Source organism: Sturnira hondurensis, unplaced genomic scaffold, assembly GCF_014824575.4.
Source record: "Sturnira hondurensis isolate 20B ecotype Veracruz unplaced genomic scaffold, ASM1482457v3 Scaffold0002532, whole genome shotgun sequence".
Lineage (NCBI taxonomy): Eukaryota > Metazoa > Chordata > Mammalia > Chiroptera > Phyllostomidae > Sturnira > Sturnira hondurensis.
Window position 1 is genome coordinate 374,022 of NW_028075163.1, and position 16,706 is coordinate 390,727.

The following is a 16,706-nucleotide window of genomic DNA, read 5'->3' on the forward strand; positions in this document are numbered from 1 at the left end:
TTCTGTGTATTCTGGGAAACTACTTTTGGTAACTTTGACTCACTAGACATTACCTGGTTTGTGTTTCTAAACAATCTATTGCCAGCCTACTCCACCTTGAGTGCAGATCCTCTGAAAAACAGAAGGATGTTTTATGAAATTGTTATGTTTAGTTTTTCATTTATCTTTCTCATATTTAATATCATTCCAAAACTTTTTTTTAGAACTCAATCCCTTATCTGGAAAAAATAATTTTTCCACTGGATAGTATTTTTTTACTTAAGACAAGGAACATGTCTACTCTTTTCACTGATGTATTTATACTAACAAGAACAAAGTAATGCATGTGACCTACAAAATATGCATTGAAAGAATAAAGATGTAAATGAATGGTCACAAATTATTTGAGACATAAACCACAAAGTAGACAAAAAAGAATAAAAGCCATAAACTATGCCAAAAAAACTACAAAACTCATATAAACATTAAAGAAAACCAATTGAGAAAGTGATTTTGTTTTGGAGCAACTTGGATGTTTATGATTAGACACCAACTTTTGAGACCTACTTACAAAGATGAGGCTAAAACTTGTATTTTGTCATGTAGGAAAAATCTAAAAGAATACCATTTTCAAGAACCCTATCTTGAATGTTCATAAGTGAAATAGGAAGCACAGTTTTATATTATTTAGTGCTTTCTGCCTTATATTAAATTTCCCAACACTGGTGATGGAGGTTATGGGTGTCAACAGAAGAATTCCATGATGAATGCAGATTGGTAAATTAAAATAGGTGATTTGCTAGATTACTCTGAACTAAGAGGGCATGAAATTTCAGAGTTCAAGAATAAAAGTATAATTAATTTTGAAAATAAAATTATATATGAAGACAGCTAGCATTGATTTATATCTCCAAATACTGAATAGCATCATAATTATTTCTTTCCACTAAAGGAATCTTCTTACTTTAATGAATATTATCTAACCTTGGCAATAAACTTGCCTCACTTCTCTGGCTATACAGTTAGAGTCAATTTTTGTTTTCTCCTCAAGTAAATATACATCTGCAAATTTCTTTTAACTAATAATGGGTTTGTATTTTTTCCTTAATCTTATCATGTATAATCTCCACCAAAAAGCAGGATTTATAACCATAGCTTATATACTCTTCTCCTAGTCACAGTAGTGTGTCCATATACATGAACTGTAATTATAAAAGTTAAGTCTAGTCAATTAATCCAAATACTGACTGCAGGTCTCAGATGCTAAAGCAATTATTCAGCATGTAAAATACCCAAAAGACTTCTTGGCCCAGAGGTATTCCTTGAGTTGTTTTTATAAATATTGATGTACAACACAGATGACTATATATATATGTATTTATGTATACAAATATATATGCACACACACACACACACATATATATATCTTCTCTGAATTCTTATAAGCTAGACATGATTATCTAGCTCATAAGACCTAAGACTTCAGACCTAAGGGAAATCCAATATCTGCTTATTTATGTTTCCAAGGATTTAGAAAAACCATGCATCTAAAAGGTAAATTAGAATACTTTAGTAGTTAAAACTGTGGGTTCTGCAATTAAGGTCTCTGGATTTTAGAACAAGCTTTATGTATTTACTAGTGATGCGACCTAGGGAAAGTCCTTCAGTGACTGAGTTCCCTTCTGTGTAAAATTGGGGCACTAACAATGGCTACTTCATATAGTAGTGGTGACCATCAATCAGATTGGATAATCCATGTCGAGTGGTTAGAACAGGTTTTAGGAAATTGTTTAGCCTTGTAAACTTTGATAAATATTTGTAATTATTATTTAAACCATTACTGCTATATTGTCCATTCTTGTGCTGATATATGATATGTCTCCTATTTAAATATGCTGAATTTTCTGTGTGGTGGTTACACAGCAAAGACAGACATTGAAAATGAAGCAAAAGCTAAATCTTACAAGGCTAGTTATACTCCATTTTGTTAACAAAATAACCATTCAAGGAATTTTTCTCTTGGAGTTTCTTTGAAATACGTGTCATGTCTTCTGTATGTTTGTCTTTTGATGAGAATTTTTTGTTTTTATTTTTTCTTTATCTGCATTGTCAGAGATAGAGAAAGAGAGGGGGGTGAGGGAGGACAGCATGGTAGGAAATAGAATAAATTTTTTGTTGATAATGTGATAATGGGTCCTACTTTCTCACTAAGGTCTGGGATATTTGAAAAGGATTTCAGTTAATTCAAGAAATGATAGAGATCTTGAATGCAGTGTAGTTTTCCATCTACTTGATAGTGTATCAATTCTACATGAAAATTAGAGCCATGCAGATTCCAGATTTTGGAACCCCTTTTTAGATGAACACATTTACTATATAATATAACTTTGAAACTTCTTAAGATTTGTAGTCAGAAAGTCTTCATAAACATACACGATGCCTTTGCCAAAAGTACAGCATTTGATTACAAACTTGACTAATTAAATTAGTGTTTTATAACTGGTGAAAATTAATTTTGTATTTCAGGCATTTTTTAAGGTAAGCTCCTCTCATCTTATAGTTTTTGACATATAAAAGTGAGAATTACTGTATTTTCTTTAAATGTAGGGAGGGGAGTGTAAGAAGACTAAATGGTAATGAAAAATACAATAAAGATTTTTAAAAGTTGCTATAAGTTGACCTCATCCTTTTTTTGATGAATATAAAAATTATAGTCACTGTACTCTGTAGAAGGCTCTCTCACTGATAACTATTGAATAATTATGAGCCTTAACATTCTTCAGTGACTTTCTTGTTCTGAATGAAAATGTTCCATACTCTGATTTTTTGTCTTGTTTGATTCCATTTCATGATCTTTGAGAGTCAATGCTTATTAAGGTATGAATAATATAACTTTTGCATAACAGTTTAAATTACACATTAATTCAACCATTATCTTCAAGAGTTCAAATGAAAGACAGATGAATAAAACTTTTTCTTTACTGTATACAAATTAGGGCACACAAACATATTTTACACCCTTAGGAAGGGAAACATGAACTGGAGCCATCATGCTGGCGCCAGTTATATATCAGTCTACCAACCAACCTGTTTCCTCCCAATAAATCTGTCCATCAAAGAATACAATATTAACTCTATCCAGTTTTATGAAAAGAGAAAAAGTTATGTTTGGGATTTGAGAATGTATTATCAAGTTAGAAAGGCAAAAACTACTTGAATATACATAGTACTGTTAAAAGTTTGAAACTCATATACATAAATTACGTGGACACAGCAATTAGCTTTACAAAAATAAAAGATTTAACTCTCAATTTTTCTGACATTTTTTCAAGGAGAACAAGACATCTCCAAAAAGAAAAATGGTTTGCCTGTAATCATTTAGTTATGTAGTAATTTTTTCTCAAATCATTTTATTCCCCTGTTTCATCATGCCAAAATTAATGGTTAGGTCTTGAATAGGATGAGGAAATACTCATTTTCTAGCATTACTTATATTCTTTTCTCTCTGTTTTCCATGTAACAGACTTTGGCTACCTCTCTGTGACAACATCCAACTATACATCCACTCCCCTCATTGCCTTTCTACTGACTGGAGTCCCAGGATTAGAAGACTTCCAAATCTGGATCTCCATTCCTTTCAGCTTCATGTACCTTTTGGCTGTGACAGGCAATGGCCTAGTTATGGCAGTGGTGGCCTGGGACAGGAGCCTCCATGAACCCATGTATTTCTTCCTGGCCATGCTGGCACTCAATGATGTTCTTCTTTGTACCGTCACAGTGCCCAAAATGCTTCTTATCTTCTGGCAGGGCCCTTCCCCATCGACGTTTCATGCGTGTCTCACACAGATGTTTTTTGTTCACGCTCTGTTCCTCTCTGAGTCTGCTGTTCTACTGGCCATGGCGTTTGATCGTTATGTGGCGATCTGTGCACCACTCCATTATGCAACCTTATTTACAGGCTCTCTCATGAGCAAGGTGGCCCTGGCTCTGACGGTTCGAAGTGTGGCTGTAGTCACCCCTGGTGTCCTCCTCATTCTCCGTCTGCACTTTTGCCGGAGCAACATCATCCACCATACCTACTGTGAGAACATGGGCATTGCCAAGCTGGCCTGCAATAGCTTTGCCCTTAACAGTATTTATGGGCTCACTGCAGCTCTCCTCACTACAGGGCTGGATTTTGTTCTCATATCCCTGTCCTACTGGGTAATCCTGAGGACAGTCTTTAGACTACCGTCTAGGGAAGCCCGAACAAAGGCCTTCGGAACATGTGGAGCTCATATATGTGTCATCTTGATATTCTACACTTTGGCTTTCTTTTCCTTTTTTACCCATCGCTTTGGAAACCACGTGCCCAGGCACACCCTTATTCTCTTGGCAAACCTCTACTTGCTGGTGCCACCTACCATGAACCCCATTGTTTATGGGATAAAGACAAAACAGATAAGGATGAAACTACTAGAACTCTGTAATTATTCAAAATGATCAGTGGTTACAAAGCAACAAGGAACAGGAGGGTCTAGGATGGAAGACCAGGTTTAAATGTCACCTGAATTAATTTGGACAGACCATTCACCAGAATACCTAACTTCTGAATAGAGCTTCAACTATCCATATTTCCACGTGCCATCTTCCTTGCACTAGTAAACAGGAAACTAAAGGAACTGCCTAAGTTCCATGAAGAAATGTCTCAGCACATGGAAGTACTACAGCAGTGGAGTGTCACTGTAACCTCATAGGGAATTTGACTATCTATTTTAATAAAACATAATCCCTCTTCTGTGTCAATTTGATGCAGGACAAATGTCAATTTGATAAGTTCAGGATTGGTTCTGATCTGAAACTCATCATTACAACCAGAGGATCCAGAATATACAAAAAAATTAATAAATATTTTTACTAGATAAAAGCCTTAACTAATAAATAATAAATGCTCATGATTTTGCATAACAAACTTCCTGACTTGTTTTTATATATTATATATGATATATAGTTAAAGCATATATTTTTATTTCTTCTTAGAAGTTATTTTCTAAGTTCCAGAAAATATCTCCTGTAATATCTTAGTGTAATAAAGATTCTTTTTGTTGCACACTATACAAATTTACTTTGGTTAGATTAAGCAAACAAAAAATCAGGTTCTACGTTATGTTTTGATGTCCAGAGATAATGTGAGTGTCTATAACTCAGGAAGAACTAAAGCCAAACTGCTGTGGGGCCTCAATAGCAGGAAAGCATGGACTTCCAGAATGGATCTGGTGGTATTACTCTGCACCAGCTGCAATGATCATGGGACAAGAAATATGTATTTACCTCATATTGGGTCAGGTTGCTAAACCTGGATCAATCGGTTATGTCCCTTAATGTACTGATTAAATGAGCATGAAATTCTATCTGAGAAACTCTCAAGAGAGGAAGTCGTGGCAAATGGTCAGGATTATGTTCACTGGATTCATTTGACTCTTTTACATAAGCACATTCAATTTTACTGATTTAGCTCTTCCCACACCAAACATTATTGCTAATTGCATTTCATAGCACCTGGCATACACTTTATCACCTATAAACCTATCTGCATAATTCTTGCAATGTAATCCCTTTACTCCTTTTGATTCATAATAGGACTAAATTACTTTCCTGGCATCAGATGTGAATATGATGTAAATATATACATAATGTAGTGGTTGAATTAATTGGATTGAATGCCTTGAAAATACTTATATTGTTGCTATAAATGCATATTGCTGTTTCTAGATTCTTTGTGTAATAAGGCTGTCATCTGTGTGGTACTTTTTAAAGAATTTTCTTGTTTCAGTTATTAGATTGAATGACAGAATGATCAAATGTGATATGGAAGTATTCTGCAACAATGCTTTGTATAAAAGAAAATGGCAAACAGCCCTGGCTTGTGTAGCTCAGTGGATTGAGCGCGGGCCTGTGAACCACACCATTGTGGTTCGATTCCCAGTCAGGGAGCATGCCTGGTTTGCAGGTCAGTTCCCAGGTGGAGACTCACGAGAGGCAACCATACATTGATATTTCTCTCCTTCTCTCCTTCTCTTCCTTTCTAAGGATAAATAAATAAAATTTTAAAAAAAAAGAAAATGGCAAACAGTTGGTGAAGGGGATAGTGACCATCTCAGTTACTTTTTTTTAATTGCCATCATGTTTTGGCCACAAAGGGTCTTCTGCAGCATAAAGATGATCAATCCATAATCCAAAAGATGATAGCTGACATTATGAAAACAATTGCATTGCATTTTGCTTAATGATAGGAGATTGAAATATAAAAATGAGTTATTATTTAAGCTTCCATATATCTTACAGATTCCCCAGAAGGCAGAGAATACATTCAGAAGGTAAAAAAAAAGAAAGAAAGAAAGAAAGAAAGAAAGAAAGAAAGAAAGAAAGAAAGAAAGAAAGAAACCAAGTACAACTTTATCAAACAAGGTAATATGAGTAAAAGCAACTTCTAATTTATAAACCCATATTCAAACGAGACAGATGTGTCAATCATATTTTAATTGTAGGCAGGAACAAGAGGGCTTCTTGTTTTAGGAACACTACCTGCTTGCCAGAAGACTAGACTCTAGCCTTCAATAAAGATCCAAAAATAAACTTATGCCTCTGTTCTCAGTTCATAATATGACCTTGCCAATCATTTATTCATTCATTCACTTGTTCATTCATTTCTAGATTTAATTACTAACCTCTCATCAACTGTATTTTGCTGGAAAGAATTATCTTAATATTGAGAATATTATTTTTAAATGGTTTTGATAAAATATATTTTATGTATTTAATGTAATTCTAATAATAAATATTAGGAGCTAACATAGTAGATAAAAATTATAAACTCAAAAGTTGGGTTATTTATGTAGGTAGCCATTTAAATAGTTGTACTGGTAAATGAAATGTAAAACCTAGGATGCAGTAGCTTCAATATATTTTTGTTAGCAAGAAAATCAATAAAACTTTCATTTTTTTGTAACAAAAGCACTAGCAGTGGTGTATTCAATATCCATTCATTAAAATATATATTTTGTATTTGAAGGTTTTATTTAAAGATGTTTGTAAGTAGTTAAATGTTACACGTACAACATACAAGTAATTGATGGTAATGTTCATATTGTCCTCCAAAAGTTCTTTTTCCTATCAATTTAATATTACTCATTTATTCAGTAAATGTTATCTACTTTAATAGTCACAAATTTTAATTTATTTTTAGTTGATACCTTTTTCATCAATGTGAGTGTGCTAAAAGAGATGGGTAATTAGAAGTAGAATAAAAACATAGGATAAAGAGGTGAGAACAAACATACTTGAATTACACCCAGAGACAAGAAATAGGCTTTTGGAAATTCTAGATGTACTGCATATGCCTAAAGTTTGAAATCATAATCCTAAGCCAGTAAAGTCTCTTTTAGTATATGAAATGTGGGCTCATGGCAGGTAAAATATTTTCTCCCAAGATTAAATATATATATATATATATATATATATATATATATATATATATACACTCAACTAGTCATTCTTTACTTAGTGATTCATTTCAATATTGTTCAGTTATTTCTTTACCATTAATACCTTCAAAAATGGAGAAACAGAGAAAGAACTCATGGACATGGGCAACAGTGTGATGATTGTAGGACAGGGTTGTAGGTGGAAGAGGATGTAGGAAGGATAAATGGTAATGAAAAAATACAACAAAATACAAAATTAATAGATAAGTGCCTTTTACACCAAGCACAGTGCTTAGTGCTTATTCTGACAGGTAACTAGCTGTGTGAGGCACTGTCCTTACAGTAGCTAGAATAAGATATGTGAAAACATATTACTTTTTATTAAGAACAATACAAATATTGGAAGCTATAAAGCTATAGCTTTTTTTTTTTCATTGATTTGTAAGGTCTTAAATAACCTGGCCTGTGCCTTTCTTTAACTTTCTCAAGGGCCACTCTTTTTTCTTTGCTTACTTTGCTCCACATATTTTCTGCTTTTCTTCTCCTCAATACTTAGGAAGAATATTCTCCCAGAATAGAAGATGCCCTTTTCATCATGTTCTGTCATCATTTTTTTTTTGCTTGTATGACTCTTTCTCATTTCTTCGAATGGCTGGTTTAGTTTTTTTCTTTCAGGTCTCAATTCACATGTTGTCTCCTCACAGAGGTCTTCCTGACCTTTTTTCTAAGTTCTTCTTACCTTTAGTCAGTCTCTGTCACATCAACCTCTTAGTTTCCAACAAAGGACTTTTGTATATCCTACAATCTAGGGAACCGTTCCACGTGGCATGGGGAATGTAACCCAGCCCCTAGTTTGGAAAACTGACAGAGGGCGAGGTCAGCACACAAGACCCACTCCCACAGATAGGTTTTTCCGTGGGGAATTGGGCCCGCATTGTATCTAGGCTGCTATGAGGCTTGCTTTTGCTAAAACTCCCTCACCCTGAATTGAGGGAGAAAATGTTTACTGCATATCTTTAACTTCCTAAAGTCTCGCTAAACCTCCCAGATATGCAATATAACCAGTTCATCCATTTCCCCCTTAATCTGCAACATCATTCTCTTTGAAGTAATTAGCAACATTCTTTCCCTTGTTATCTGTAAAAGGTAGTCACCTACAGTGAACCTGTGCATAGTAAATGAGGGCCATCCTCTATGTAAAGTACCCAGAAAAGCAATAAAAGCCTGTTGGAGTTGAGAGAGGCCCTCTCTGTTGAGGTCAGGGCCCTCTCTCTCACTCAGAGAGTGGCCGTGCCATCCCTTTTTCCAACAGCACTTCTGTAGTCTGTGTGAATTTGTTCATCACAGCCACAACACACAGACCCCGCAGGTCTAGGTCCACATCACTAAAATATTATTTTTAAATGTGCTTATTATTGATTTCTCCCACTACAACAAATATCCCTGTTACAGAACTTGTACACTTTGTGACATTTCCAAGGATATTACCTATTACCTAGTTAATAGAAAAAGTTAATTTAATGAGTAAATGCAGGCTTGTGAAAAAATTCCATCTGCATGGTGGTATAATACGAGATCATAAAGACTTTTTGTAGGATGATATTCAGAGCCATAAATGTGAATAGCTTTGTGAGATTTTTTCTAACTCTATTATGTTCCTATCACATTTGCGTAAAGAATTGGTCTTCATGTTTCTCCTAATCCCTGGAGCACTGAAAATAGCACACATATCCAAAAACTGAAGAATGATTAAGAGAATTATAGGACATAAAATAAGTGATATATTTAAAAAACATTAAATTAAAATTATGAAAACTATAGCATTAAAGAAAAGGTCTCTGTTGCATTATATTTTCTCATAGAAAATTAGGAATTATGTATATTCGACTAAGTCAAAAATCACTCTGTAGCCCGGCTGGTGTAGCTCAGTGGATTGAGCACAGGCCTGCAAACTGCAGGATCACCAGTTCAATTCCCAGTAGGGGCACACGCCTGAGTTTTGGGCCAGGTCCCCGGTGGGAACCATGCAGGAGATAACCACACATTGATGTTTCTTTCCCTCTCTTTCTCCTTCCCTCCCCCTCTCTCTAAAAATAAATAAATACATAAATAAAACCTTTTTAAAAATCATTATGTAAAGTCAATGTGGTTATAAATTTGAAATAATTTCATGTAAGTAGCATATCTACAAATTAAGTATGTCCCCAGTTAAAGGAGTTCTTTATTTTATGTGACACAGATTTTTGAGAAGAAATTATCTGTTTTTCCCCTCCTTTTTGATCCTTAATAAAAATGTCAGAGAATAATTCTGAGGACTTGGTACTACCTTCTGCTCAAGAGTCTCTGCTCTGGCAGATACTGGGCTCCCCTGGGAAAAAACTTCACAGGGCTCCATACACACCTGAACCACTTTTTTTCTTGGTTCCTGAGAGGCTGTTGTTCTAGAACTATTTATGTCATTGAGGTTATCTGAAAAAGCATTGAACTACAATAAGAAACAGGCCAGGAGCTTCTGATGATGCAAGACAGGTAAGGTGAAAAATAATGCAATCACCTCAGCATCTCCCTTCACACTAATGTTACAGAGTGGAAGGCCCTGGGTACGTCGTTAAGGCCAAAGGGATCAGAAAACAAAATGGCGCCCTAGCTGGTGTAGCTCACTGGGCCTACGAACCACACAATCACGGTTCGATTCCCAGTTAGGGCACATGTCTGGGTTGCAGACCAGTTCACAGCAGGGGACTCACGAGAGGCAACCATACATTGATGTTTCTCTCCTTCTCTCCTTCCTTTCCTCTCTAAAGATAAATAAATAAAATCTTTAAAAAAGAAAAAAAGAAAACAAAATGACAATGGAAGTGCAAAAATGAGTGCTCTAGGATAGTAGAGGGTGAGGAAATGATGGGGGGAGATTATCAGTTTTAAAAAAGAAACATAAAGTCATTTTTATAACATCATTTTACTTATTTCTTTCAATTCAGGGTCTGAATCATTTGTGATATTTCTTGAGCCACCATATTTTATTTTATTTATTTTTTATTTATTTATTTTTTTAATATATTTTATTGCTTATACCATTACAGTTGTTCTATTCCCCTCCTTCATTCCCCTCCACCCCCACACTCCCTCCCCCACCATTCTCCCCCCCCTTAGTTTATAACCACGTGTCTCAAGTTCTTTGGATTCTATATTTCCCCCACTATTCTTGCCCTCCCCCCTATCTATTTTCTACCTACCAACTATGCTATTTTCTGTGCCTTCTCCCGCCTTCTCTCCCTCCCACCCCCCTGTTTCTAACCCTCCATGTGTTCTTCATTTCTATGGTTCCACTCCTGATCTAGCTGTCCTCTTGGTTTGCTTTTATTTTAGGTGTGGTTGTTAATAACTGTGTGTTTGCTGTCCTTTCACTGTTCATATTTTTCATCTTCTTTTTCTTATATAAGTCCCTTTAGCTTTTCATATAATAAGGGCTTGGTGATGATGAACTCCTTGAACTTGACCTTATCTGAGAAGCACTTTATCTGTCCTTCCATTCTAAATGAAAGTTTTGCTGGATAAAGCAATCTTGGCTGTAGGTCTTTGGATTTCATGACTTGGAATACTTCTTTCCAGCCCCTTCTTGCCTGTAAGGTCTCTTTTGAGAAATCCACTGACAGTCTGATAGGTACTCCTTTGTAGGTGACTGTCCCCTTATCCCTTGATGCTTCTAGGATTCTCTCCTTCATTTTGGTCTTGGCTAATGTAATTATGATGTGCCTTGGTGTGTTCCTTCTTGGGTCCAACTTCTTTGGCACTCTCTGAGCTTCCTGGATTTCCTGGAAGTCTATTTCCTTTGCCAGACTGGGGAAGTTCTCCTTTATTATTTGTTCAAATATGTTTTCCACTTGTGGCTGTTTCTTTCCCCCTTCTGGTACCCCTATAATCCGGATGTTGGAACGTTTAAAGATGTCCTGGAGGTTCCTAAGCCTCTCCTCATTTTTTTGAATTCTCATTTCTTCATTCCTTTCTGGTGGGATGTTTTGTTCTTCCTTCTGGACCATTCCATTGATTTGAGTCCCAGTTTCCTTTCCATCACTATTGGTTTCCTGTGCATCTCCCTTCATTTCAATTAGTTTAGCCTTCATATGTTCCTCTAATTTGTGACTATGTTCCTCTAATTTGTGACTATAATCTACCAGTTCTGTGAGCATCCTGATAAATAGTGTCTTGAATTGTGCTTCTGAGAGGCTGGCAATTTCTCGGTCGCTTAGAGTTATTGGCTCTGGGACTTTGAGTTCTTCTTACACCATCTTTTGGGCTGCTCGTGCCTGTTCTGTAGTAGGATCAGAGCCCTAAAGTGTTCACTAGAACAGGGCAACTAAGTCGCTGGGTTGTGACACTGTATGTGGGGGCGGGGTCAAAAAGGGACAATGGCTTCCCGTCTGCCGCCTGCTGCCGTGGCCCCCACCAGTGTCCCAGCCACCACCGTCACCAGGCCCTTGTGTTTCGTTCCATTGCACGCAAGTGTGCCACCGCCGTCAGTCCTCCACCACTGGGTTCGCCCCCTGGGGCCTGCGTGGTCCGTCTCACTGTGTGCAAATGTGCAACCACGGTCAGTCTGCCCTGCACCCCAACTGGTTCCGGGCTGCCTGCGTGTCTGGGTCAGGGGACGTGTCCTGCCCGACTCTGCTCGCTGCTGGCTCCGCCCCTCTTACCGTCCCCGTTGAACCATTAGATGTGGTCGGACTTCCATATAATTCAATTTTCTGTCCTTTGATTGTGTCTTGTGTCCTTTTGTTTCTCCAAACCTTTGTTGTATTCACACTTGGTTGTGGGAGAAGGCACAGTGTTTCCACCTATGCCTCCATCTTGGCGGAAGTCTGGGCTGAATTTATCCACCATATTTTAATTTGCTTTAGGATTTCCCTTTTCCCCAGTAGCTTTACAGTCTTCCCATCTGATCTTGTTTCTAGGAAAGTCATGTCATAGAGTTGAGGTTTCCTATGATAACTAATGCCAGTGAAAAGAGGAGATACAAAAAGTAACAGCCCCTTGCCCCCCACCCCATTTAGTCAAGCCCTAGGGCAAAGGGCGTGCACAGCAGCGGTTTTTACATGTACAGATAGGCCAGGTTACTTAACACATTTATTGAGGAGCTGAGAGGAAGGAACTCTAGGCTGTGAGACACAAAGAAGCACCTGGGAGGGGAGGAATCATGTGAGTTCACTCTCTTTTCCAATTCTACATGCTCAGAGGTGCTATCTGCTCACCTTATTTCTGAAGTATCTACTACTGATGCTGAAGAGAAAAGCTGGAGCTTTGTGATAGACTGAAGAAAAATCCGTGCCTGTAATGGCAATGGAACAAAGAGGAAGAAATTCCAAGCAAGTATCCTGTCCACGTGGCTTCTGAAGAAATAGACTAAATGAGGGCATCCCAAATAGGATTCAGGCTGTTTGAGTCCTGCATTTTACTACAACCTATGGCAAAAATCTAAGGACATCAGAATTTCTAATTCAAGCCTTAGTTACTCATTCTGGAGAAGAAAGTGAAGACCCCCAAAATGGTGAGTCTAGGGTTTTATTAATGTGGAAAGTCTTTGGAAAACAGAATATCCTCCTGGCAGAGGAGTTAATAGGCTTACTGTAGAGGCCAAGTAATTCCATAATATGAAATGTATGTGAAACTTTACAGTAAATACACCATTTCCTGTTTTGCATTTCTAAAATTGCATAATTTTTCTTTATTGTTTTTGTTAAAACTGGTAAAATTTCATCAGGTTTGGTCCTCTTTTAAACGAGATATTCTCTATCTTTTTACTGTTCTACTCAATACAACTTTTTTCTGTTTTCTTCATCATTTTCTTTCTCCTAATTTTTTTAGGAATTATTGTTGGCGTTATTTTAGAATTCTCAATTCAAAGTTTCTTTATTTTATTTTTATCACCCATATAATAAAAGCACTGCAGCCTATGAAGTTACTACAAAGTTCAGAATTGGAATTATGCCATATACAAGCCATATGTTCTCATATTCTATAATGTTGCTTTGAACTTGATTTAAATTGAAGAGTTGTTCTAAAAGCAAATTTAATTGCACAATCATGGGTGTGCTTCATTTACCATTTACATATTAATATCTAGTTTCTAAACTTCTATTTTATTTGTTGAAGTAAAAATATTCAAAATAAATCTTGAACTACACGGGATGTGGCAAAAGTAGGTTTACAGTTGCTCATATAGAAAATAATACAATAATTAATCAATAATAATACAAAAATAAACTCTGCTTCTCACATCTTCACAACTGTAAAGCTTCTCTTGTGTCACCATATATATTTCATTACCTATTTCATTACCACCCTATTTCATTACCAGATAATTTTAGATTTTTTTGTCTTTTATTTATTTTCAAATGAGAATTTTTTTCCTTGTGCTTAGTGGTTGTGAATTCCAAAATTGGGTGATATGTTTTTTCTCCCATGCCATCATCTAGGCTTTATGACTATTAATTCTTTTAAATTCTCTGACCTGAGTAGGTGTTGAGGAACACCTTCTGAGAAGATGTGTGCCTTCTGTATATTTCCTAACAGAGACAGGCTTTTCTGTGCAATCACCACTTTGGTCGCATTAAAGTAAGCATAGGGAATATAATTTATAATATTGTAATAATTATATAAAATGCCAGTAGGAAGTAGACTTATGAGGGATCACTTTGTAAATTATATAAATGTCTAACCACTATGCTGTACACATGAAACAACTATGACATTGAATGTTCACTGTAAGTGAAAAAATAATAGTGATAGAATCTGCTGTTTTTTTATTTTTGAAGGCTTTCTGCATTTTCATCTATTTTTTCTTGTTTTGTTTTATACATCTCCAAAAGTACAATGTGCCACTGTCATTGTGTTTATACCTCTGGTTGTAAACTGTTCTCAGGGTTAACAGTGGGGCCAGTGAGCATGGCACAGTTTAGTTATATATTGCTAAATTTGGTAACCCTCAAACTTTGGAGTCTAAATTTGTTGGATGGAAGGCTGTAGAGAAGAAAAGATGTTTAGAGAAGGAATGGGATGTTAACTAAAAGAGGGTGATTATTGCCTGGTTTCAAAATAGTTAACAGCAAGATGAGGGTGACATAATTTCTGCTTAGTCTGAGGAGACAGATGCAAAGCGTGTCCAGGTTTGGAACCTTTTGCTGTCGCTCTTACAGCTCTTATTTCTTGGAAAAAGAGTCTAGAATACATGTAATTAAAATTATTTATCAGTGCATGCCAATTAGTGTGTTGTAGTGGGCAGTCAAGTGAAATTTAGAAAACAATCTTCCATTCTCTTCTTTCTACAATGTCATTGCCATTTTAATATATTTCATAAACAGTTCTGGACAAAGGAATTTTAAATCATGCTGATAAAGTTAAGGTTAGAGTTTTCCTCTAACCTTATTTAACTTGCAATTTTCTCTTTATTTTTAAGGTTCAGAATGCATCTTACCTATGAATCCTCTGATTCATACAAGTGGAATAAATAACCGTATCTAATGGGTAATAAAACTACTTATTCATATATAACTTCACTATATTAATCCCATGAAAATTTAATCATTGGTTTGCACCAGTTTCTCCCTTACTAGAAAAGTTCATTTCTAAAGTGAGATATGGGGCCCTATTTATCTTTTATTCCTTAAGGTACAATATATTATCAACTATTTCATATAAGTTAATAAATAAAGGTATAATTAAATGGACAAAGGGATATGAAAGAATTTTTATTATCCCACAACTGAATGCAGCCAGAAGTTTTCATCATGTTATTAACAAATAGTACCAGTTTACATCCCAGTACCTTTCTTCTCCTTGGTATTCCTGGGATGGAAGCCTTCCACACTTGTCTATCAATGCCCTTCTTTCTTGTCTACCTAAGTGCTGTCCTGGGAAATTTATCTATTCTATTTATTATTAGAACAGATTCCAACCTGCACGAGCCCATGTATTTCTTCCTCTGTATGCTCCCTGTGGCTGATTTGATAATCTCCACTACTGCTATGCCCAAAATCCTCAGCATTTTTGGGTTCCATGATAGGGAGATCTATTTTGAAGTTTTCCTTGTACAAGTATTTCTCATTCATTCGCTCTGCAGCATGGCCTCAGGGTTTATCTTGGCCATGGCCTTTGACCGTTATGTAGCCATCTGCATTCCTCTGAGACATTCTACTATCCTGACACATACAGTCATCAAGAACTTGGGGCTGACTGTTGTCTTCTGTGGGGCTTTGCTTTTCAGTCCTCAACCCTTCATGCTTCGATGGCTTCCCTACTGCAGAACTAATATCATCCCTCACACGTACTGTGAATTTATGGCTCTGATCAAGCTTGCTTGTGCAGAGACAAGGATCTACAGAATATACAGTCTAACTGCTACCTTCCTTACTGGAGGCTTAGATTTTATATTAACCCTATGTTCCTACATTGCCATCCTTTACACTGTCTTCCATCTTCCATCCAAGGCTGCTCGGCTCAAGACCTTGGGCACCTGTGGATCCCATGTGTGTGTAATCTCAGTGGCCTGTACCCCAGCATTTTCCTCCTTCCTTACTCACAGGTTTGGACACCATGTGGCTCCTCACATTCACATCTTTGTGGCTAACATCTACCTCCTTTTTCCACCTATGGTTAACCCAGTGATTTATGGCATAAGAACCAAGAGGATCAGAAATAGATTCCTCCAGATTTTAACTTTTCACAAATTCTAAAACACCTTTTTCCTTAACACATACTTAAGATTTATAGAAAAAAAGACATTAACCGTCTTTGCAGAAGGCTGAACTCCTAAATATTGTAATATTTAAAGTATTAATAAGCATTGACTAAATTTTTTTACTCAAAAATAGATTTGCCTGATAGTGCAATATCTCCAGTTTATGTGATCTTATTTGTTATGTTTGCTCACACAGACTATCTTGTTTAGTCTTACCAGCTTTATCAGAGCTGTTTTTATTGACCCATTATATCTTTCACTAAGCTACCATACTTTTGTAGGACATAATTAATGGGGATCTCTGTATCTCTTGAACAATAAGATTAAAAGAATTTTAATCTATAACCTTGGAAATTGAGATGGTTCTAACAAAATGTCTTCTAAACACAGATGAATAAACTGTCCTTATTTGCCTTCCACAGGTCACCTAGCAATTCTTGTGACATATTATTTTACTTTATCTAGCTAGAATCATTCTAATATTTGAAAATATATTTTCCCACAAACACCTTTCCAGAAGACTTAATGAT

General features: G+C 36.2%; 2 protein-coding genes across 2 annotated transcripts; both read left to right on the top strand.

Annotated features, from left to right (window-relative positions):
- The first annotated feature begins 1,520 nt into the window (after positions 1-1,520).
- On the top strand, positions 1,521-4,461 carry LOC118982877 (olfactory receptor 52Z1-like). Its single transcript, XM_037040030.1, has 2 exons — positions 1,521-1,533; positions 3,503-4,461. The coding sequence occupies exons 1-2, from the start codon at positions 1,521-1,523 to the stop codon at positions 4,459-4,461; spliced, it is 972 nt and encodes a 323-aa protein (XP_036895925.1).
- Positions 4,462-15,226: 10,765 nt separating this feature from the next.
- On the top strand, positions 15,227-16,171 carry LOC118982878 (olfactory receptor 52D1-like). Its single transcript, XM_037040031.1, has one exon. It carries the CDS (start codon positions 15,227-15,229, stop codon positions 16,169-16,171), a length of 945 nt encoding a protein of 314 aa, XP_036895926.1.
- The last annotated feature ends 535 nt before the right edge of the window (positions 16,172-16,706 follow it).

Excerpts from the sequence above, each read along its gene's own strand:
- LOC118982878 (XM_037040031.1), top strand. The coding sequence starts at position 15,227 with ATGTTATTAACAAATAGTACCAGTTTACATCCCAGTACCTTTCTTCTC.